Genomic DNA, 24,844 nt, shown 5'->3' with positions numbered 1-24,844 from the left:
GCACTTCCTGGAAGAGGAAATTACCACTACAAACAGGGAATAGGGGTCGCATGATTACTAATTATTATGTTGTACAAATGAAAAAGCGTTAATGGAATGTTTAAAGTACGCTGGGTAGTGAAATTAATGTGAAAAAGGATATTTTATTTAAATAACACGGATTTTCTGAAGATTTACAAGATATGATGTAATATTTTGCAACCTAGCCAACCCCGATTTGGACTAGTCCAAAATGGTGGAACGATGGTGTGATGGCTGATTGTTGTTTACGTTTCAATTTTGCCGTTTGCTAGGCGTAAATCTTTACTGTTGACTGTGTTATGTTTTCTAAACAAGTTGCAATAATAGGCGGAGCGGCTGCCGCTGTTTTAGCGAGTGTTTACATTTTCTGGGGTCCAGGAGAGAGAAGGAAACCCAAGAGGAAAGGTGAATTTTCTTGAAAATATGTTTTGTTCCTAGATCCAGGCTACCAGGTGACAGAAACATGTTTTGTTTGTATTAGATTGATGAAATTAACGTCACATTGTTGATGTGATAGCTGTATGGTTCATTTTATATGTCAACGGCGAATATTCGATGAAACGTTATTCGTCATGACGATACTGTCCTTGAAATCTATTTGTCATGTCTATTTCAGTAATCAGTTCTGGGCGTACGTGCAGCTAACATGTTGTTGCGTCAGAAATATATTGTCATATTCAAGATAACTTTGATCCAGAGGATGAACATGGCGCAAAGAAATTGGGTAACATACCCACCGATTGATGTCTTAAAGTGCACATGTGTAACCCCAAAGTAGGGCTGGGTCCAAATTTACTACCCGGGTACCCACTGTAGGTAATCAAAATGTCCGATTGGGAACATTTTTAACATAGCCCTTTCAAAACATATTTAGATACATGTATTAAACAATCTGGTCATACATACACTGAAGTTGAATTAAGTTATATCTTTATTCAACCATATGAAAAATCAGAAGGAATGGGTCCATAGTCAGAAGGAAATGCGAACATGATTAACTTGTAGTGTAACCATAGAGTTCCAGATATTTTTTATCATTAAACAATATATCACGTGACTCACCACAGGTCCGGTTAGTCCTGTGGGTACCCGGGTCCTAATCAGTACCCACCCGACCCGGTTCGCCCCGATTATGTTTCTAGGTTTGTCAGCACCATACCCGTGCTCGTGGGTTTCACCGAAATGATAAACGTCTGAGACCTGCATCACTTCAGGCTTTCCTCCCACATAAAGCTGACACGCCGCGAGGATGATTCTTCATTTGTCATCCCAATACCTGGGCTTGTGAGCTTCAAATCGGTAGATGTCTTAGAGCTGCATCAATTCAGACTATCCTCCCACATCGACATGTGTTAACGATCAAAGCAGCGTTAAACCAACCATCACACTCTGTTTCAGATTACTGTCGTGGTCTCGAGAACCTTGGCAACACCTGCTTCCTCAATGCCGTTCTTCAGTCCTGGGGGGCATGTCCCACAGTGCTTTGCTGGCTGCACAACTTCCTGTCCCGGAACTCGGAAGCTGGCAGCGTCCGAGACTTACTTGCTGCATCAATACTGAAAGTCTTAAATGGTACTTCATTGGTTTTCCAGTTCATTTCACATTAGTTGTGTCGACAGTAGCATGGGATGGGGCGTTGTCCAACAGCAATACCCCGTGGTGTGCTCCAATCGCATTTGCCGATCCAAGATCAGTAGCCAGGCTTTGAATATTAATGAAGTCATCCATGCTTTCTTGTTTACATACCAGTCGACCATGGTGAGTCGACCATGTTTTATATACCTGTTCGTATTTAAAACTGGGTTCATGCACATTTATCTGGCTTCAATTTGTAAACTACATTTGTATAGCTTTGTACATACAGGTTTGAATAGCTTTTCCTGTTAACTGTTAAGTTAATCTCTGCAGCCAGTGCGTGTCAAAACACGGGGTTGTGTACTCGCGGGCAGATGACCACGGAGTACGCTGACCACTGTGTCGGATTAACGAGACTGATTAATGAGTGATTTTGGTAATTCGTTGCAAATTAGGTGTGTCGGAGTCGGAGTGCAAGAATGTCGGATATATGGGACTAAATAGCACTGAATCAATCCGTTCCCATCATTTGTGTCGGATAAAGCTAAGTGTTGGATTAACGAGTGTTGGATTAACGAGACTTGACTGTACTAAGTCCTAAGATATTATACTTCACAGATCCCTATCATTCTCATACCACCTCGTTTATCCTGTGTGTTAATTTTCAATATAATAAATACTAGGGCTGCAAGGAATACACTATGAGGCGAATATGATTCATATCACTATGTAGGGTAACAAATGCGAATATCTATTCACGAATACAATAACAAGTCAGCAGTTGATGTATAATTTATTATATTCGGTGTAAAAGTACGTACAACATAAATCATTTGACCTGGTTGGATAATTATTAATATATTACACATTTATATGTACTGCATTTATCCAGGTACTAGTATCTGCTCAAATACCACAATGACCGGTGACCCAGATACTGTCAAATTATATATATGAGTGTTGTCTTTAAAGAAATCTCTGCATATAATATGTTCTTATGGATATTTTTAGGTACAGGGTATGTAGATCCTCATGACTGCTTATTCGTAAATATTCGATTCTAGTGACCACGAATAACGATTTCAGTTTATTTTTGGAATCGTAACAGCCCTAATAAATACCCATTCTACACCATTGCTTCGCTTTGGAGTGAGTGAGTGAGTGAGTGAGTGAGTGAGTTGGGTTTAACGTCGCTTTAACAGTAATCCAGTTACTTCGGAGAAACCCACAAGCACGGGTATGGTGCTGACAAACCTAGAAACATAATCGGGGCGAACCGGGATTCGAACCCACAATCATAGGTTTCTGGCGTGCCCAAGGGACGCAACTCTGCACAGCGATCGCTTTGGAAGTGATGTCATCAGTTCCATTTGTTAGCATTGAATTCCACTTGCTCTTGAACAGCCAATCAGAAGGAAACTTCTGAACTCGAGTTTAGCATAGAGCTGCCCCGTGAAGATCTGGGTTGGAATAGGTCTTCAGCAAAACCATGAAAGTCGTAAGAAGCAACTAACGTGATCAGGTGGTCAGGCTTACTGTCTTGGTTAATTGCATGTCATCGTATCCTAATTGTGTAGATCAAACTGGATTATCTGGTCCTGACTTGACGTTTTACGGATTGCCATCATACAGCTGGAATGTTGCTGAGTGTGTGTTAAACAAAACAAACAAATGACTTAGATCTACATTCAAAATCAAGGACACATCGAAGCGATCTCTCAATATAATCAGTGAATAGTTTCAGTGTCATAATTGAACTTTTAGTGGGATCTTTTCCTTTCCTGACTATTCATAGTACTAAGACAGGGACCCGTGAAGATTCCAGGGTAGAAATAGATCTTTAGCAACCCATACTTGTCGTAAAAGGTGACTACGCTTGTCGTAAAAGGCGACTAATGGGATCAGGTGGTCAGGCTCGCTGACTTGGTTGATACATGTCATCGATCCCTATTGCGTGGATCGATGCTCATGATGTCAATCACTGTATTGTCTGGTCCAGACTCGATTATTTACAGACCGCCATCATATAGCTGGAATATTGCTGAGTGCGGCGTTAAACAACAAACGAACAAACAAACTAAGACAGGGGAGGGCTGTCCTTAGCATGCTACCAGAAGTTTGCTGGTAGTATTTAGTAGGGCTGTGTATTGACCTGGATTTTGTATTGCAATATATTGCCATACTCTAACCTGTAATGAGATACGTATTGCCATATATTGCCAATTTATATTTTCATGAGTTAAATAGAGTTATACTCTGTATTAAAGTCAGATACCATCAGTCAGTGTCCTTTATTTGGGATGATGTCGAAATGATCTGCCATTTCTGTATCCCAGCAACGATCAAGGGAGATAATACAGTCACATGGTAGCAAGCTCCTTATCAGCGCGTGACACATTTGTTATACTCTCGGTATAGAGAACTCTGAGAATGGGCTATCGCTGTGAGGAGCTTGATAGTAGCGATATGTACACGCTAATTAATAAAAAGATCGTCAGAGACAAGTTGTATCAGAAAGATACTATTTTCCATCTCCATATCTACCGGGTATTATTTTTTACATGGAACATGTCTGACCAGTCACCGTCAAGGCTCACGCGCACATGATCACGTGATAGCGATAATTTCATGTTGACATAGAATCGTCAAACAAAAACAAATATGACTTTTAACGAGTCAAAGTATGTCATTTATGATATATGTATCCATTCTCTGTCAACTAAAGTTTGTTTCAAGGCGTCAAAAGCGGTATTCTGACCGTGGTTGCTGTTTATAACGGTGAGTTGTGCGATCTTCCGATCGCTTCACACACAATTTCGCCGAAATTAATAAAAACAATATTATCAGATTATAAGGAATTTTGAATAAAATCAATGAAATAAGTTACAAACATAAGTCCAGATATACAAAGAACACTTTTTATAGCCAGACAGTGTAATTACATAATTATTTTGCGTACTTCAGTATGGATTTGTTGACATGGTATTCCTGGTGTTTCGTGTTCATGGTAATGTCTTTCCATGGGGGAAAAAACATCCAAACTCATAATTCGTGTATAATGCGCACCCCCTTCTACACAGCTGTGTTTTTTCGAAAAAAAGTGCGCACTATACTCAAGAAAATACGGTATTAGGAACACACAAATATACTTATTAATAATTCCCAATATATTGCTACATTTACAAACGTATCGCAATACATATGGCTGAAGATTTGCGCCACAATACACCAGTGTGGTAATACCGCACACCCTAAGTATTTAGGAATTGTTTAAGCTAGCACGCAAAGGCCAAGTACTGGTGATTTTACCGCTTGTTGCCATCATAACTGTATGTCTACTTTGTTGGTTCTGTCATTCAAACAAACTTCAAACCAAACGAGGGGGTGAATGGATCCATAATCATGATAATGGAATGGAGCTATGATACACTGGATAAACGAGGATGTTCTCATTCTTGTTTACTTGGTTGATAATAATACATCACAAAGTCGACCTGTGAAGATCCTGGTAGAATAGGTCATCAGCTACCCATTCTTGCCGTAAAAGGCGACAATGCTTGTTGTATGAGGTGACTAACGGGATCGGGTGGTCAGGCTCGCTAACTTGGTTGATGCATGTCATCGATCCCAACTGCGTTGATTGATGGTCATGATGTCAATCACTGTATTGTCTGGTCTAGACTCGATTATTTACAGACCGCCGTCATATATTGCTGAGTGCGGCGTTAAACAACAAACCAAACCCCAAAACATCGCAAAGCCACAACATCATGAACTCGTTTGAACGCCTTGAAGGTCGTGAATGAAACATGAAGCAGTCGGTATTTGATGCATACCAGCGTACTTTAACATTTGTCTGTTTATGAATCCAAATATTGTAACCATGGTAACAATGTTTCTTCTTTCTCAGTTGTCAATGACAACACACTAGATGGCACTGATCCCTACAGCCCAGGGGAGGTAATTACGGCTCTGCGACTCAGAAGATGGGTTATATCTCCAGAGGAACAGGTGAATGATTTTCAAGTGTGATTCATTTTGTAGACTATGTATCTCGAGATGGATTGATATTTTACTCAAATTCATGATAATTTTGCTTTGTATTTGCAACCCCAGTGAAGATCTGGGTTGGAGTAGGTCTTCAGCAACGCTTTCTTGTTGTAAGAGGCGACTAATGGGATTGGGTGGTCAGGCACGATGTCTTCATTGATGCATGTTATCAGATCCCAATTGTTTAGATCAATGCACATGATGTCACAGAGCTCTAGATAAGCTTTTGGTGTTGTGGGTATTTTACCCATGCATTTTAAAATCATTGGGTATCAGTAATTCTATCTGGGTATTCAAATTTCTGTTACTCACTAGTTTTACACATGTGGGTATTTAAGTTAAATATTTAAAAACACTATTTATCTAGTCCCTGCAAACTGGTGTCGTGTGGGTTTTGAGAGCTTTATAGGACTCAAAAATACCACGATACTTCCACAAGAAAGTGTGATGGCAAATGATCATGATGTAACTGTCATCGTGGAGTTTGGCAAGGTTGACGGAATTTCAAAATAAGTTGCTGATTTGCTTATCGAATATGCAGGGTTACTTCACAATATTTTGATGATATGCACAAGTTTTATTTTTGTAGTGTATCTGTAATGTTTGTTGTGTATTTGATACGCATGGATTTTATTTTACCGGGTATTTCTCAATTGCTGATGCGTATTTTAGGCAGATACGCAGCTTATCTGGAGCTCTGTGTCAATCACTGGACTGCCTGGTCCATACTCAATTATTTACAGACGTCAAATGGCTGGAATATTGCAGAGTGCGGCCTTAAACATGTTAAACAGCAAACAAACAAACTTAGATTTAGAGATCTCTGAAACTCCAGCGTAAGACCAACACTCTACATCATCTGGTCCCAGGAAAGAAATACCATGCATACAAGTACACAGATTGAAAAGGATTCACTGAGTAATTACACAGTGTCGATATACATTTGCTTTGTTTATTAATGCCTTTGTAAGCAAGCAGCTCAAAATTAATTGGGCAATCATGATTTATTTTCTGTATTTTACAAGAGGGGCACGGGTGGCCCAGTCGTCTAAGGCGCCACGATTCGCTGTGCAGAGTTGTATCCCTTGGGCACGCCAGAAACCTATGATTGTGGCTTCGAATCCCGGTTTGCCCCGATTATGTTTCTAGGTTTGTCAGCACCATACCCGTGCTCGTGGGTTTCATCGAAGTGGTAAACGTCTGAGACCTGCATCACTTCGGGCTTTCCACCCACATTAAGCTGACACGCCGTGATAGAACTGGAATACTGTTAAAAGCTGAGTAAACCCAACTCACTCATGCCGTATTTTACACAAATGCATCTTATCTGGAGTTGTTTTATATTATCATGATGGAAAGTTTCCAGGGGTAGTTGCCCGCGGGGGAGGGGGTGGGGAGTTGTCGTGATACTGCTGTATTATCACAATCAAAGCAAAAAATTAAGTTGTCTCTTCCATGATGACACCTGTAAGAAGTAATTTTAGGAAGATAAGATAGAGCTCCATGGTCGTGCCGCAGTGTTTGTCGAACAACTGGCATATTGGGCAGATGGCTGATTGTGTTGTATCATGAACTGGGGCCATGGGTCATCACTCATGCTATCAGTCACTGGTTTGTCAAGCACAGAGTACAGGCGACGATGCTATTGCTGCAGTCTTAAACAACATTCCTTCACTCACCCACATTGTCACCGATATGGTTAATATGTTTCGATTTGTTGTCAGTGATTACAGTAATGACCCGTGAAGATCCGGGATACAATAGGTCTTCATCACCCCATTTTTGCTGAAAAAGGCAACTATGCCTGTCATAAGAGGCGACTAACGGGATCGGGTGGTCAGGCTCGCTGATTTGGTTGATGCCTGGATCGGTGCTCAAGATGTCAATCTCTGGATTGTCTGGTTCAGACCCGATTATTTACAGACAGCTGTCATATAGCTGGAATTTGGCTGAGTGCGGCCTTAAACAACAAATGAACAAACGAACAAAGATTACAGTAACATGATACGATAATGCATTTTACATGCCTGTCTTCTTCACCAGGATGCCCACGAGCTGTTCCAGGTGTTGACGGAGACGCTGGATGAAGAGACATCCCAGTACCCCAGAGTTGTGTCTCTCTTTGATGTACAGGCCATTCAGGTCAGTGTAGTGTCACTCTCCGATGTACAGGCCATTCAGATCAGGGTTGTGTCTCTCTTTGATGTACAGGCCATTCAGGTCAGGGTTGTGTCTTTCTCTGATGTACAGGCCATTCAGATCAGGGTTGTGTCTCTCTTTGATGTACAGGCCATTCAGGTCAGGGCTGTGTCTCTCTTTGATGTACAGGCCATTCAGGTCAGGGCTGTGTCTCTCTTTGATGTACAGGCCATTCAGGTCAGGGTTGTGTCTCTCTTTGATGTACAGGCCATTCAGGTCAGGGTTGTGTCTCTCTTTGATGTACAGGCCATTCAGGTCAGGGTTGTGTCTCTCTTTGATGTACAGGCCATTCAGGTCAGGGCTGTGTCTCTCTTTGATGTACAGGCCACTCAGGTCAGGGTTGTGTCTCTCTTTGATGTACAGGCCATTCAGGTCAGGGTTGTGTCTCTCTTTGATGTACAGGCCATTCAGGTCAGGGCTGTGTCTCTCTTTGATGTACAGGCCACTCAGGTCAGGGTTGTGTCTCTCTTTGATGTACAGGCCATTCAGGTCAGAAGACAGAGTTCTGCGTCCATCTGTCCACTTCTCAATGTGGACTCATTTCCAGAAGAGAAATGAAATTTTACACCAATCTCACTTGTCAGGATCTCAAAAAATCATAAATTCATTTCTACAGAGTCATGGCTTTTTGCACCATGCTTGTCAACTTGGTGTTTACTACGTGATATGGGGACAAGTTATTTCAGAAACTACTTAAGTTACATAAATGAAAGTTTGCATGCTTTTCTCAAAGATACCTGTCAAGACTGAGTGAGCAAATTATTTTCCAGAGTTACTCCCCTTGCATCATGTTAAGGATTTTGTGCATACTGTTACTTTACTTAATGTATTGTGGCTGCAATAGGGACAAGGTAACTAAGAAACTACCCAAGTTACCATGGTTACAGGAATGAAACTTTGCATACCTACCTGAGAGAAGTTTTCCTGACATAAGCCGCAGTAAAGCTTTGAAGGACTCCTCATTTTTTAATAGTTAACATTAACTTCCATGTTATTCACTACTGTGTGAACCAACCAAATTCTAATGTTTCCCATTGCAAGGGAATCTGGGATAGTGATAACACTGTTTTCTTGTCTAAAATGTGTTGTCAAAATATCTTTTTCAGAACCCTTGCAATAAATACCAACCCCAGGGACTTGCCATGACCCGTAGCCGGGGCCTCCTACCTGTTCTCCCTCACCAGAAAATGGAACATCCCTTCCGCGGGCTCCTGGCCAGTCAGCTGCAGTGCAGAGATTGTGGCCATCGATGCCCCGTCAAGTATGACCTCTTCAATAGTCTGTCTCTCAGCATACCAGCCAACTTCTGGGTGAGTTGAGATGCAGAAGCGGACTACTTTTATTACTACTGAATGTCGGGGAATCCTAAATTACAGTCGAGGGAATTCCCTCTCTGCTCACTTGTATATATCGTCATGCACAGGACATTTAGCGAAATTCGGGCATATTCATTGTCCAAACAACTCTTTGGGACCGAAGGCCGAGAAGGAATGAAACAGCAAACGTGCAGGCTCCCTCGACTGTTTTTTCGCGCTCGCCTCGGTTCCACAACTTTCATGTCTTAGGGTTCATTTCTAACTATCATTTTTTCAACTGTGCCTTCCGTTCTCAGAGAATTAATGTTGGAATCTGGCGGCAACTGACTATGTCATTTGAAACAATCGCCCCAATTATGTTTCTATTTTTGTCAGCACCATACCGTGCTCGTGGGTTTCACTGAAGTGGTAAACGTCTGAGACCAGCATCACTTCGGGCTTTCCTCCCACATTAAGTTGACACACCGTGATATAACTGGAATACTGTTAAAAGCGGCGTTAAACACAACTCACTCACTCACTCACTCACTCTACTGTAGGTACTTTGTCTGTTTGTCTTACAGGGCCCACTTAGTCTGGACATGCTACTTCATCATTACATCTGTCCCGAGATGGTCAAGGACGTCCAGTGTCCAGGATGTGCCAAACTAGCCGGCACCAAAGATCCTTCCATGTCCCCGAAATCATGTTTTAAGAAGAAATTGACTATAGGAAAGGTAAAAATGTTGTAGAATTTAACATGGCTGCCATGAGTTTGTTGACATGGGGGCGGTCGGGTAGCCTAATGGCTAAAGCGTTTGCTCGTCACGCTGAAGACCCAGGTTTGATTCCCTACATGGGCACAACATGTGAAGCCCATTTCTGGTGCCCCCCGCTGTGACATTGCTGGAATATTGCTAAAAATGGCGAAAAACCACACTTGCTCACTTTTGTTGCTGGGAGGAGAGGGGTACGAAGAGATGAGAATTTTACTTGCATCTATTCATTTTTCAACTTTCAGTGGACTTTGAGACATTAATTTTCTCAGAGGTTGATATTGGGCACCAGGGTTGCATAAACAGCTGTTCAATCCCTGAATTGGAATTACAGTAAATACAACTGAAATTGTAAATCATCTTGTCTGGTGATGTTTTGGTGCAAAGTTCACTTTTTCATTGACCAAGTTTGTTATCTCCTACAGTGATCCCTCGCTATTGTGCTCTTCGATAAAGCGCTACCTCGGTTACTACGCGCGGTAACGCATGGCTCCCAAAATTTATGTACACTTTTATTACTGAGAGTTTTACACAGACATAATTGTATTGTTGTATGTTGTTCATTTGCACATAACGCTTCTCATTGCATAATCAACCGTTTATCGCTGAATGGAGTTCTAATAATCTGTTTGAAAACATCCGCGGCAAGTCCCGGAAATACGATTGTTCAACTAGTTAACTTTTCACACTATACATCCTTTGATCTTAGAAGCGCATGCATGCAATAAAAGAGAACCACAAGCGAAGTTTATATTCTTAATTAGTGGGCAATCCAATTTGAGGCGACACTGTCACACACATGTAGTTGCTGTCACAACACGGCGGTCATTCATTTCATAATCGCGCTTTCGTAACATCGCCTGGTTTTTTTCCGTAGTTATAACAAGCGATACGATGAAGTTGTTGATGACATACTAGATCTATACAAGATAGCAATTTTTCCTGAAACTTGTACACAAGAAATGCGGGTGCACATTATATTCCAGTCTGCTCTAAAGACTAGAACATACAAGTTTTTGAAACTCTGTTTGAGACGTCTGTTTTAATAATGTACTTAGTTTAAATTTGTTATTCATATCATTGTCATAATGGTATACCAAGGTACAGTATATAGAAAACTAAGAATTTTCCAGAATTCAAATTTGGGATAAAATAGGTTTGTTTGTTTGTTGTTTGTTTGTTGGTTAACGCTGCACTCAGCAATATTCCAGCTATTTGACGGCGGTCTGTAAAATAATTGAGTCTTGACCAGACAATCCAGTGATTAATATCATGAGCATTGATCCACGCAATTGACAGTAGACAAATTGAAATTTAGGTCGCAATTTTGAGACTGCCTCCGTGGTCTAGTGGTAGAGCGTCCGCCCAGAGAGCGGAAGGTCCGGGGTTCAATCCCCGGCCGCGTTTTACCAAAAGACGTTAAAAGATGGTACATGTTGTTACCCTGTCTGGCGCTCGGCATTAAGGAGCTAAAACAAGGTCTGGTCGGCTCGGAGTCAGTATACTGTGTCTGAGTGGGGTATTCATGTTAAACTGCGGCATGGTATCTCAGTGTGCTAGCACTATAAATCAGCATCACTCCGGACTAGTACAAGCAGCCACACACACACACACACACGTACATGCACGTCGCTATATAAGTGCAATAATCTTGGACGCGACGTTAAACCCCATTTCACCTCACCTCACCTGGCAATTTTGAAGCCTGGCCTTCCTATTCCTGCGTGATGTTTCAGGTGCCCCAATGTCTGTGTATCCACATCCAGCGCACACAGTGGCTCAACAACAGCCTGCCGGTCAAGCGCTACGACTTCATCTCCTTCCCGGAAGTTCTTCACATGGACAGCTATGTCTACATGAAGGGCAACAGGAAGGACAGTGACAATAAGAATGGACTATTCGGTGGAAAGGACGCAACCCTTGACCTCCTAAGGTATTTTGATGTTCAGATATTCTGTGGAGGCCTCTGTGGTCTAGTGGGTAGAGCGTCTGCCTTGGGACATCGTCCCAAGGCAAAGGAGTTAACTGACTATTAAAGTCCAGTTTCCAACCTTGCCGAATTAGGCTGGAATTTCTGGGCTCGGTCGTAGCGTAAACAGTGGCGATTATGAGTTATGTCCCTGTTATGCCCCTACTATTGACCAATGAGATTCCATCTCTCAAATCAGTTGCATTTTCTTCAAACAAAATGGCAGCGCCCAGTCAAGATGATCTGATCGATGATCAAGATCTATATTGTAATAAAAACGTGCCTTACCTCACAAAGTGCATCAAATCATGTGAGCACCTTGATCAAACACATGAAAAGATTTGGAAAATATTTGTCGATGCCCAGTTGACGGTACACATCCTTTGCAAATCCTGCAGTCGACCGAAATCTGCACGTTGAAATCCAGGTTGTTTACGGACCGGATGTCGATTTTGTATCGCGATTTTGATTGGACTATGCATAGACTCGTTATTCCAGCAAAAATATAACTCTATAATCCCAGCCTGGTTCTGCAAGGGTGGAAACTGGACTTTGATGTATCCTGGCTCTGTTGGCTAGAACTATAAAATCGGCATTACTTTGGACTAGTACAGGCAGACACTATACACACAAGTGCTATGATCTTGAAAGTCGTAAAACCCCATTTCACCTCAGTTAGCTAGTACAATGAAACTGGCATAAGTCTGGACTAGTAAAAATAGACAAAATTAATAAGTGGAGTAAAATTGAACACAGTTTTAATCGGTACCCCCTACGAGAATCATCAGGCCATAGCTGATTGATCCCCGGGCTGATGAGACTCATACGTGGTACGAGTTGAACGCACTAGTCACTTAAAACTGTGTTCAATTTTACTCCACTTAATTAATTTTTGCCATATTGTGTCTGAGAGTTTAACTAAAATGTGCTTTATTTAAGAAATAAATGACGAGTGGGCATTGTTTATCGTACAATAAAACACAGGGAGAATAAACCATGAGGAACGCAGCCCCGAGTGGTTTATTCTTCTGCAGTGTTTTATTGTACGATAAACAACGATCACAAGCCGTTATTTCTTATATGAGATATCTACATTGTACAGCCTCTTTGCGGATGTCAGTAAATTGTACACGCTTTAGAAATATTTACTTGTATTTAAATAATCGTGACTCCCCGAGTACAATCCGACCTCGGGAATGTCGGACAACTCCATATTGGGTACAAGGGGGTTAAGATTGGAATTCTCACAATTTTCACATCGATTATATGCATGTTTTCTCCCAATACCGATTGTCGTATTGCTCCCACATTTGGGTGTGATTGTGTGGCCTTTGCATTAATCTGCGGTGTCCAGCTATATCTATGGGGAACAACTCACAAGACACTTGGGGGCACGAGTCGTCTAAGGCGCCGCGATTCGCTGTGCAGAGTTGCGTCCCCTGGACACGCCAGAAACCTATGATTGTGGGTTCGAATACCGGTTCACCCAGATTATGTTTCTAGGTTTGTCAGCACCATACCCGTGCTCGTGGGTTTCACCGAAGTGGTAAACGTCTGAGACCTGCATCACTTCGGTTTTTCCTCCAACATTAAGCTGACACGCTGCGATATAACTGGAATAATGTTAAAAGCGGCGTTAAACCCAACTCACTCACTCACTCACAAGACACTTCCCACTCAATAATAACGTTGTCCAATTTACAAAGTCATTAAGTTGCGAGCGCATGTTCCAGGCTTCGTTGTGGAGCATGTATTATCTTTTAAGGTTTAATCTAATAAGTCATGAGGAACAAATGTTGACGTACTTAATGCTTAATAATATCAATGTTCTTGTTCCTTTCAGGTTTGGTAGCAATAATGGACGTTTCGTTTCGCAATCAGCTCCCGTCAATTTATTACGTGCTCTCAACTACGACAGTCACACGACAAAGAACGGGCTGTTCCTGCAACCACCGTGTCCATTAAGTCTACCTAACACCCACGGAGACGTCAACCACAACGGACCAGACCTACCCAAACAGACCGAGTTCACCTACAGACTCTCCAGTGTTGTCGCACATCTCGGAGACGAGGTGTCAGGACATTTTGTCACATATAGACGCAGTCCGTTGTCAGGACAGGCGGGCAAAAGCAGTGATAAATGGTTATATACATCCGACGCAAATGTCCAGAGGGCATCGAGGGAACAGGTGTTGGGTTCGGAGGCTTATATGCTGTTTTATGAACGGATTTGACGGAAGGGAGTTTGAAATTATTTTCTGTTTGAGAGTGGGATGTGAGATTGTGTACGGTAGATGTAAATAGTTTGTGTGGTGAGTTGAGAGATGGAGATGCATGGTTGCTGATGTGGATAAGTCTCAGATCTGGGATGTGAGGATGATACGCTGGAGCATGGTTCACTACACCTCTTTGTAGCAGTCCAAAAAATAAGGCTGCTTTTAAGGTATGTCTTTATTTCAGCTGGTGATTTTTCTCAGGCTGCTTTGCGAGAATTTATTGACCCATGTTATTTCAGATGTCCTTGGGGAATCGGATGGCTTATTCATACATTTCTTGTTGATTGACAGAAAATTTATAATATATTGTTAGGACATGCCTGGTATTATATTACAGTGCTCTGATGATACAGAAACGTGTTGATTTATGCTGGACAAGCAGTTTTCAGGAATATATATATATATATGCCTGCTCAGAGATCCATATTCGTCCCCAATCTGAATCCAAAGTCAGTAAAAATTCCCAAATTGGAATGAATATTTTCACGGTTCATGTTATTATTATTTTGACTAATGTTATGGCGTTTTGGAGATGAAATGTTTTTCGCTCTTAAATGGGCTGATAAAAAGGAAGACGTCTTAATGATTAGCAACTAATAAGAGGCAATTATACTCGTAAGAGGGGACTAACGGTATCGATTTTTAAACAAAGTCTGTTCTGAAATAGCATGAAAAATGTGCCCTCAGTTTTACAAACAATAACGCGTGAAGATCCAGGTTAGAATTGGTCTTCAGCAAGCCGTGCTTGTCATAAAAGGCGACTATCATGATCACGTGGTCAGGCTAGCTGACATGGTTGATGCCTGTCATTAGAGGACAGATCGATGCTCATGATGTCAATGACTGAATTGTCTGGTCCAGACTCCATTAAATACAGACCACCATCATATAGCTGAAATATTACTGAGTCCGGTATTAAACAACAAATTTTAGTATCAGAATCTTATGAGCCATATAGCAGATGAATCCATATGAATCATGATGTCAGTGACTCTGGATTGTCTGGTCCAGACTCGGTTAAATACAGACCACCATCATATCGCTGAGCCATATAGCAGATGAATCCAGATGCATCCATATGACATCCATCTAAAATCCTTTTGAAGGATGACAAGAGATTTCTGACTTGATTAAAGGACCTGTTTTGTTAATATCCTTGAGTCCATGACACAGTTCGTCACCTGTCTTGTGTCTGTGTTGGACCCTTGAAGTAATCTTGTGATCACACTCACCCTAGGAAGCTGCTGCAGTTAAAATTATACACCCAGTTGATGTTGTTTGAAACTTACCAGGCACAGTGATGTGATGTGAAGTAAGATAACTTAAAATGTTCATTGCTAATCAGAAGACCATGTTTGAATCAAAGAAAGGGGACAATTTCTTAAGCATTTAGATTCGCATCTTCCCGAGGCAAGAGAGTTAACTGACTTTAAAAGTCCAGTTTCCACCCTTGCCGAACTTGGCTCGAATTCCTAGCTCGATTGTAGCGCCACCAGTGGCAATTACCAGTTATGTCCCTTCTAAGCCTCTCCTATGGACCAATCAGATTCCACCTCTCGTGTCACTCGCATTTGCTTCAAACAAAATGGTGGCGCCAAGTAAGGACGATCTGATCGATAATCAAGATCTACATTGTGATAAAACGGGTCTTACATCATGAAATGCATCAAATCACGTGAGCACCTTGATTAAAAACATGAAAAGATTTTGAAAATATCTGTTGACAACGAGATGGCAGTGCACATGCTTTGCAAATCCTGCAATTGACCGAAATCTGCATGACAGTTTACGAACCGGATTTCAATTAAGTTGCACGATTTTGATTGGACTATGCATAGACTAGTTAATCCAGCCAAATTGTAACTCCATAATACCAGCCTAGTTTGGCAAGGGTGGAAACTGGACGTTTATAGTCAGTTAACTCACTTGCCTCAGGAAGATGTTAGATTCGATGATGACAACCCTTTTGTTGTCATTTTCACAGTTTGAAAGTGTGCGTTTTGATTGCATGGCGTTGCTTACAGAATGTTCTGGTCATGGGTTTAGACCCATGCTGGCAGGGACGCCATGGAACCCTTGTCCTGATATTAAAGCAATAGTATCTCTCCCAGTATGATATTGCACTGTTTTATGAATCATTGTTTGCTTAGGCTAAAAAAAATAATAGTCTTGGTTCACAGGCACCACCCGCATTATCATGAAAAAGTCTGCCGCAAGTTTTGTTTTATTTCCATTTTCAAAAAAATCAAAAAATCCTGATACTTAAAGACAATGCCAAAAAATTTGAAAAAGGAAATGAAAAGAACCATGCAATGATCTTTATGATGATGTGGTCAGTGCCTGAGAACCAAGACTATTATTTTTTTTAGCCTTACAGTTGTGCAATTATTGAACTTATTGGTCATCAGATCTGATTAAACGGTTCTTTGTTTAAATAAATGAAATCTGCAAGACCAATTCAGCATTTATATGGAAACAATTTAGTCATTGAGTAAAACTGTTTTCAGAAATGTAATATCAGTACCTGTTATTGTTTAATACATATTTGGATGTTATTATACTCATGTATGTTCTACAAGACCAAAGACCCGGGTTCGATTCCCGACATGGGTACAATGTGTGGAGCCCATTTCTGGTGTCCCCCGCCGTGGTAGTGCTGGAATATTGCTAAAAGCGGCGTAAAACCATACTCACTCTAGAAGACATGAGGCCAAGACTTTTATCCTAATGAACTCCCAAAATGACTTGGAAATGAAATATGATCATGTTTTTAATTATAATTGCAAGACTACCATCTTGCAGTGACCAAAAGTTATAATAAGTGATTGTAATTGTTGCATAAATAAGTTGAGGCATGGATCTTGAAATCGGACAGTAGACATGTGAATGAAAATCTCATGATCCATATGGCCTAAAGAATTTTCAGGTAGATAAGGTTATCACTATAGGATATCAGTATTGTTATGTAAGATGCTCCACTATAGATTGCACTTTTTATATGTACGTTTATTTTTATTCCATGTTGTTTATAATGATCTGAAAGAGTCATTTAAACTACTGTTTGATATGATCCATCTTGTGCCATTCTCCAATAATGTGTGGGGTCACAGGTGGCCCAGTCGTCTAAGGCACCGCGATTTGCTGTGCAGAGTTGCGTCCCTTGGGCTAGCCAGAAACCTATGATTGTGGTTTCGAGTCCTGGTTCGCCCCAATTGTGTTTCTAGGTTTGTCAGCACCATACCTGGCTCGTGGGTTTCACCGAAGTGGTAAACATCAGAGACCTGCACCACTTCGGGCTTTCCTCCCACATTAAGCTGACACGCCATGATATAACTGGAATACTGTTAAAAGCGGCGTTAAACCCAACTCACTCACTCACTCCAATAATGTGTAATAGGATTATGACAGATCACAAGAAATCCTTGTATTTAGACCTATATGTTGTCGTGTTAGCTTATGGATGTTAGCAAACATGCAATAACAATGCCAGATTACCTTGCAAACTTAAGTGTATTCAAATATTTGGAATCAAACTTAATCAAATATTCAGTTTTAAACATAAAAACTGAAGTGTTTTTGTAATATTTACTTTAAGTTTTATGGATGTTGCTTCATCAGTTGAGAATAACTAACTTGAGAGTGATTTTCTCTATTTTTGACCCATAAGTTATGATTGTGACACCATATACCCATTAATGCAACATGCAGAAAGGGCTCTCTGTCCCTTGTTTGATATTTAGATTAATTCCCGAGAAACCAATGCTGTATATTTTTGCTGAAGATGAATATTAGTAGGGAAGATTTGGAGTTCAAGTTTATATCAAATATTTCTTTGATGTTTCAATGTTTGTTTTAAAGAAAACGGGTTACAGGTGTCCATGTCTCTATGGCGCCACAATTCGCTGTGCATAATTGCATCTTTTTGGCACGCCAGAAAAGTTTGATTGTAGGTTGAATTCCGGTTCATCCAGATTACGTTTTCAGGTTTGTCAGCACCCTGCCCGTGCTCATGGGTTTCACCAAAGTGGTAAACGTCTGAGACCTGCATCACTTTCCTCTCACATTAAGCTGACACACCGTGTTTGATATAACTGGAATACTGTTAAAGTGGCGTTAAAACCAACTCACTCACTCAAGGAAAACACATAATGCACTGTATTGCACCACATCCTTAAATGCAAAGTCTCGGAAGAGTGGTCAATGTACAATATGCTCAGGCTTTTAATACTTTTAGAGAAAATATGCCAAAATATTTTTCAAAATGATATTTTCCATCCATTAGGATATTATGTGTATAGTGTCAATGTTTAATCCCTAAATGCGTTACCTCATGAAATCCCACCTACATCATGTCCATACTACTGCTGAACCAACTTGTAAAAACTGAGTGAAACCAATGGTTTCATTGAATACAGTTTGGTATTCTGACAAGAAGAGTTCAAGCAATGTTCACTATTTTCACTTTGAAAACTGACAAAAGCATTTGCATAATCATAAGAAATCTCTACTAACAGTAGAGGCAGTGGCACCTATCCCAAACACATGCAGAGGCAAGTCAAGTGTTCACCTAAAAAGACACGGGAACATGTAATACAAGTATGATAGGGAAGCATGTGTTTATGAATCACTATCAAATAGTGATGATACCAGGTGCCCCGCCAGTGGCACCCATCCCAAACACATGCAGCGGCAAGTCAAGTGATCACCTAAAAACACATTGGGGACATGTATTACAAGTATAATAGGGAAGCATGTGTTTATGAATCACTATCAAATAGTGATGATACCAGGTGTTTGCAAAAAGTGAGCTTTAGGTGAAGTTTAGGCCTCACCATATGATATTCTGGTAGGTTCTGGGATTGGTTTGAAATGAAGTCTGTTCCTGAAAATGCATGAAAAATGTGCCCTCAGTTTTACAAACAAAAACCCGTGAAGATCCAGGTTAGAATTGGTCTTCAGCAAATCGTGCTTGTCATAAAAGGCGACTATCATGATCACGTGGTCAATTTAATGTGTTGTGGGTACAAAAAGATTGTATGGCTCCTCCTTTCATAAAAAAAGGACTATGTCTTTAAGCACGCACTGAAAAAATATTGTCTCCAATAAATATCCCAGGCCCCCCTTCTAAATGTTGAGGGGTTGGTCATTTACAGAACTGGTGCAAGGAGAACACAGGTGTTAAGTTACCAATGTGTAATAATACTGAGTTCTGTTGTAGAAGGTTTTATGTACTACGTAATACAAGTTAAAGAACACCCATGATTGGAAAGCTGTGTGTTGGCATAGCCACCTGCCGTGACAGATTTTATTTTGTCTGAAAAAAATCAGGTGTTCTTTAACTTCTTTTGAGTAGTACATATGACTAGTTTTTCACCCTGGTCATTATGGATTTTATTGCTTGTGATATCTTGTGTTTCAATATTTGTGCCATGAATGTATGTATTGAATAAACAGGAATATTTCAAATTTCCTTCATTTTTGATTTTATACTTAGTATAATAATGTAAGAGGTGAGGTAAATACAAAACATCGACGCAAGAGAACAGTCTCGATTGTCTTCCGAAACAGATTCATCTGGGCATAAAACGCGAAATAGTAGTGTAAATTACACCAATGGACCACCGAAAAGTGATGACACCAGGTGTTCACAAAAAGTGTAAGCATGTCGAGCTCAACGGAAGCATCCACCATTTGCACAATTTGCACGAAAAGGTGTTTGTTGCCTGAGGGCACGAAGCTGTACTCCTGCAATGCGACAGCATCCTGTAAACAAACCAGATGATCAAGCGACGAACCATAATATCTAGTGACATGATAAACATTTGATAATTGAGAATTATGTCTGTTGTGTACAAGTGCAGAGAATTGAGTAAGGAATGTTTGTGTGTTGTTTAACGTCGCACTAAGCAATATTCCAGCTTTATGAAGGCGGTCTGTAAATAATTGGGTCTGGACAGACAGTCCAGTGATTGATATCATGAGCATTGATCCACGCAATTGGGATACAATGACATGCATCAACCAAGTTGGCGAGCCTGACCACCCGATCCCGTTAGTCACCATTTACGGCAAGCATAGTCGCCATTTATTGCAAGCATGGGTTCCTGAAAACCAATTCTACCCCGGATCCTCATGGGTCGTGAGGAATGAGTGAGATGTTGATCAAATAAAGTGACTGAATGTTGTTTCAGTGACTTCAACTGCACCATTACAGCCTGTAAAATGTTGGGTTTTGGCCAGGCATACCAGTGGGTTATGTAGGATGAGCATTGATCCACATGGCCTGGCAAGATTGCACATTATGATCAACCAAGTCTCATTACAAGATTACACTTTGTAATCAACCGTTTCTAATATGACGAGAATACACATTGTGATCAACTTCTTTTAACAATACATTACACGTTGTGATCAACTAATTCTCACATTACTAAAAGTGTTCACATTGCGGTCAACCAATATCTCATATTACAGTAATATTACACATTGTGGTCAACCAATTCCCACATTACAAGACGTGTACACAATGTGATCAACCAATTCTCACATTACAGTAATATTACACATTGCGGTCAACCAATTATCATATTACGAGATTACACATTGTGACCAACCAATTATCATATTACGAGATTACACAATGTGATCAACCAATTCTCACATTATATAATGTGTACACAATGTGATCAACCAATTCTCACATTACAGTAATATTACACATTGCGGTCAACCAATTCCCACATTACAAGACGTGTACACAATGTGATAAACCAATTCTCACATTATAGTAATATTACACATTGCGGTCAACAAATTCCCACATTACAAGTCGTGTACAAAATGTGATCAACCAATTCTCACATTACAGTAATATTACACATTGCGGTCAACCAATTATCATATTACGAGATTACACATTGTGACCAACCAATTATCATATTACGAGATTACACAATGTGATCAACCAATTCTCACATTATATAATGTGTACACAATGTGATCAACCAATTCTCACATTACAGTAATATTACACATTGCGGTCAACCAATTCCCACATTACAAGACGTGTACACAATGTGATAAACCAATTCTCACATTATAGTAATATTACACATTGCGGTCAACCAATTCCCACATTACAAGATGTGTACACAATGTGATCAACCAATTCTCACATTACGGTAATATTACACATTGCGGTCAACCAATTATCAGATTACAAGATTACACATTGTGATAAACAAATTCTCATTTTACAAGATCACACATTGTAATAAACCGTTTCTACTATGACGAGATTACACATTGTAATCAACCGTTTCTAATATGACGAGATTACACATTGTAATCAACCGTTTCTAATATGACGAGATGACACATTTTAATCAACCCTTTCTTATATGACGAGATGACACATTGTAATCAACCGTTTCTAATATGACGAGATTACACATTGTAATCAGCTGTTTCTAATATGACGAGATGACACATTTTAATCAACCCTTGTGATCAACATATTCTAACAATACAGTACACATTCTGATCAACCATTAACATGTTACCGACCGCCCCCGTGGTCTAGTGGTAGAGCGTCCGCCCGGAAAACGGAAGGTCCATTGTTCGATCCCCGACCGCTTCATACCAAAAGACGTTAAAAGATGGCACTTATTGTTACCCTGTCTTGCGCTCGGCCTTTTGGGGCTACAACAAGGACTGGTCGGATCGGAGTCAGTAAACTGTGTCTGCGTGTGGTATACATGTTTAACTGCGGCATGGTATCACAGTGAGCTGGCACTATAACTCGGCATCAGTCCGGACTAGCACAAGCAGCCACACAAACACACACACGTACATGCACGTCGCTATATAAGTGCAATGATCTTGGACCCGACGTTAAACCCAATTTCACCTCGCCTCTCATCTTACAACATAACACACTGTTGTTATCCGGATTGTTAAAATGCGTTTGAGACCGCGTTTATTAAAATAGGAAAGAAAGCCTGCTGTTCCGTTACTTAGTTTACCTAATTTTTCTTTCAGTCCGTGGCCGAAATAAAAGCACAAAAAGAATATGTAAAGTAAAGTTTATCGTATTTTCGGGCGGTTTATACAAAATTAAAGCTAATTTGACTATTGTTTTCAGTAATTAAACTAGTAATACTGACGGAAGGAGAAGGCAAAAGATATTATTTCAATATTTAGTTGAGTGAGGTTTGCGAATCCTCGAAACAAGCTGAATAGAACTTCCTGACCATTCCACAATGCAATCCAAGTTTTATGACTGTCGTAGCTCCCATACTTTATCATAGATTAATGAGCGTCGTACCATTAAGGTCGCTGCGCAGAACGGGGCCCTGGTCTTAGGGCTCGTATCTAATCAGAAATCCACCATTCACAGACTTTTACTGAATGTGTATCTGTATATGGTTATCTTTCGAAATCTCCACTGATACATGAAATTTCTGCCACTAAATTATTAATTACAGGAGACAGACACTTTGTCACACATTCCTCAAATCGATTTTTAAATGCACATATCCACAAAAGTGTACCAAGGATCTTTACAGCAATGTTTTAATACACGCCGGTTCATAAACCTTTCTTCTGTTCATACACATATCATTTACAAGTATATGATATCATTGTACTATTTATGAGCTGAATATCGAAGTGTATTGTAAAACGCTGTAGATGACGTCCTGTAGCCAAAAGGTCAGCCGTAATTCGAGCTGTGTCGCATGAAACTAATATATTGATTTCACTCCGGTTCTTACCGATCCTGGGTTTCATTTTCAGATTTGCATTTAGCCTGAGTCTAAGGTGAGTACCTAGACGGTTGTATACCCGATGTGGAGAGTCAGGAAAACAGGGGGATTACAAAATACAGAGCAATAATTGTAAGTGTGAAACGTACATTATATTGACATGCTAACCTCTGTATGTTAGTAACAATGTCAGACATGGGGAGGGTATGAATCGCCTTGTCTCCCATACATTGTGGTAATCTTACCGTGTCATGCTGATCACGGTATGTTTATAACATTGTCAGACGTGGGAAGGTATAAATCTCCTTGTCTCCCATGCATTGTGGTAATCTTACCGTGTCATGCTAAGTGCGGTATGTTAATAACATTGTCAGACGTTGAAAGTATAAATCTCCTTGTCTCCCATACATTGTGGTAATCTTACCGTGTCATGCAAACCGCAGTTTGTTTATAACATTGTCCGACGTGGGAAGGTATAAATCTCCTTGTCTCCCATGCATTGTGGTAATCTTACCGTGTCATGCTAAGTGCGGTATGTTAATAACATTGTCAGACGTTGAAAGTATAAATCTCCTTGTCTCCCATACATTGTGGTAATCTTACCGTGTCATGCAAACCGCAGTTTGTTTATAACATTGTCCGACGTGGGAAGGTATAAATCTCCTTGTCTCCCATGCATTGTGGTAATCTTACCGTGTCATGCTAAGTGCGGTATGTTAATAACATTGTCAGACGTTGAAAGTATAAATCTCCTTGTCTCCCATACATTGTGGTAATCTTACCGTGTCATGCAAACCGCAGTTTGTTTATAACATTGTCCGACGTGGGAAGGTATAAATCTCCTTGTCTCCCATGCATTGTGGTAATCTTACCGTGTCATGCTAAGTGCGGTATGTTAATAACATTGTCAGACGTTGAAAGTATAAATCTCCTTGTCTCCCATACATTGTGGTAATCTTACCGTGTCATGCAAACCGCAGTTTGTTTATAACATTGTCCGACGTGGGAAGGTATAAATCTCCTTGTCTCCCATACATTGTGGTAATCTTACCGTGTCATGCTGATCACGGTATGTTTATAACATTGTCAGACGTGGGAAGGTATGCATCTCCTTGTCTCCCATGCATTGTGGTAATCTTACCGTGTCATGCTAAGTGCGGTATGTTAATAACATTGTCAGACGTGGAAAGTATAAATCTCCTTGTCTCCCATACATTGCGGTAATCTTACCGTGTCATGCTAACCACTGTATGTTAATAACATTGTCAGAGAAGAGAAGGTATGAATTCTCTTTCATCCCAAGCGTTTAACACAGAAAAAAATATAATGCGTATGTTTTTTTACGTGCGCGAAACGTACCTACAGTATTACTGAACAGGCGTTGCTGACGCGAGGAAGAGTAACGGTGCGAAGATGGTAAAGCGTCAATATCGTACATTGTATTTAATAATGTATTGTTCAATAAGCGGATGTTTGCAATCCACGACGTACTACAATACACTAGATATAAGTGAAGCAGGTGTATATATTTGTATTTTAGTCTTTTTGTAAATAAGTCTATTTCAAGTTTTGTTTCTGTTGAACTCTATTCAACAGAGGTGTGTGTTTGTTTTTATCCCATCATTCTAAGTCCAGGCCTCAGTGATCAATCACAACCCAAGCTCAACTACATTCTTTGTCCAGCCCTCTGCTGATCAATCACACCCCAAGCGATCCTGTGATTGGCCACATTCAAACTTTACCTTCTTGCTCTGACTAACTCCATATTGCCACCTTCACTATGCACTGCACTGGGAGTATTCATAGATCACCACAAAAGGACATATCATGAATGGTGACATTTCAAGGGTAACACGTTTTTACACCCTTGTGCCACACATAGGGGTGACTATCGTGATTATAATAAACATAAGCCTCA

At 40.5% G+C, this 24,844-nt stretch overlaps 1 protein-coding gene and 1 long non-coding RNA gene across 2 annotated transcripts; both read left to right on the top strand.

Annotated features, from left to right (window-relative positions):
* Positions 1-12: 12 nt before the first annotated feature.
* Positions 13-14,513, top strand: LOC124145744 (ubiquitin carboxyl-terminal hydrolase 30-like). Its single transcript, XM_046515637.2, has 8 exons — positions 13-426; positions 1,420-1,593; positions 5,507-5,607; positions 7,690-7,788; positions 8,952-9,155; positions 9,725-9,877; positions 11,653-11,849; positions 13,729-14,513. The coding sequence occupies exons 1-8, from the start codon at positions 321-323 to the stop codon at positions 14,117-14,119; spliced, it is 1,425 nt and encodes a 474-aa protein (XP_046371593.2). The 5' UTR covers positions 13-320; the 3' UTR covers positions 14,120-14,513.
* A 2,909-nt stretch (positions 14,514-17,422) lies between these two features.
* Positions 17,423-19,631, top strand: LOC124145743. Its single transcript, XR_006862588.2, has 2 exons — positions 17,423-18,811; positions 18,952-19,631. It is a non-coding gene; the product is annotated as an uncharacterized LOC124145743 (long non-coding RNA).
* The last annotated feature ends 5,213 nt before the right edge of the window (positions 19,632-24,844 follow it).

Source organism: Haliotis rufescens, unplaced genomic scaffold (assembly GCF_023055435.1).
Source record: "Haliotis rufescens isolate VD_foot unplaced genomic scaffold, xgHalRufe1.0.p SCAF_21, whole genome shotgun sequence".
In the NCBI taxonomy this organism is placed as follows: domain Eukaryota; kingdom Metazoa; phylum Mollusca; class Gastropoda; order Lepetellida; family Haliotidae; genus Haliotis; species Haliotis rufescens.
This window is presented reverse-complemented; position numbering and strand designations above follow the sequence as displayed.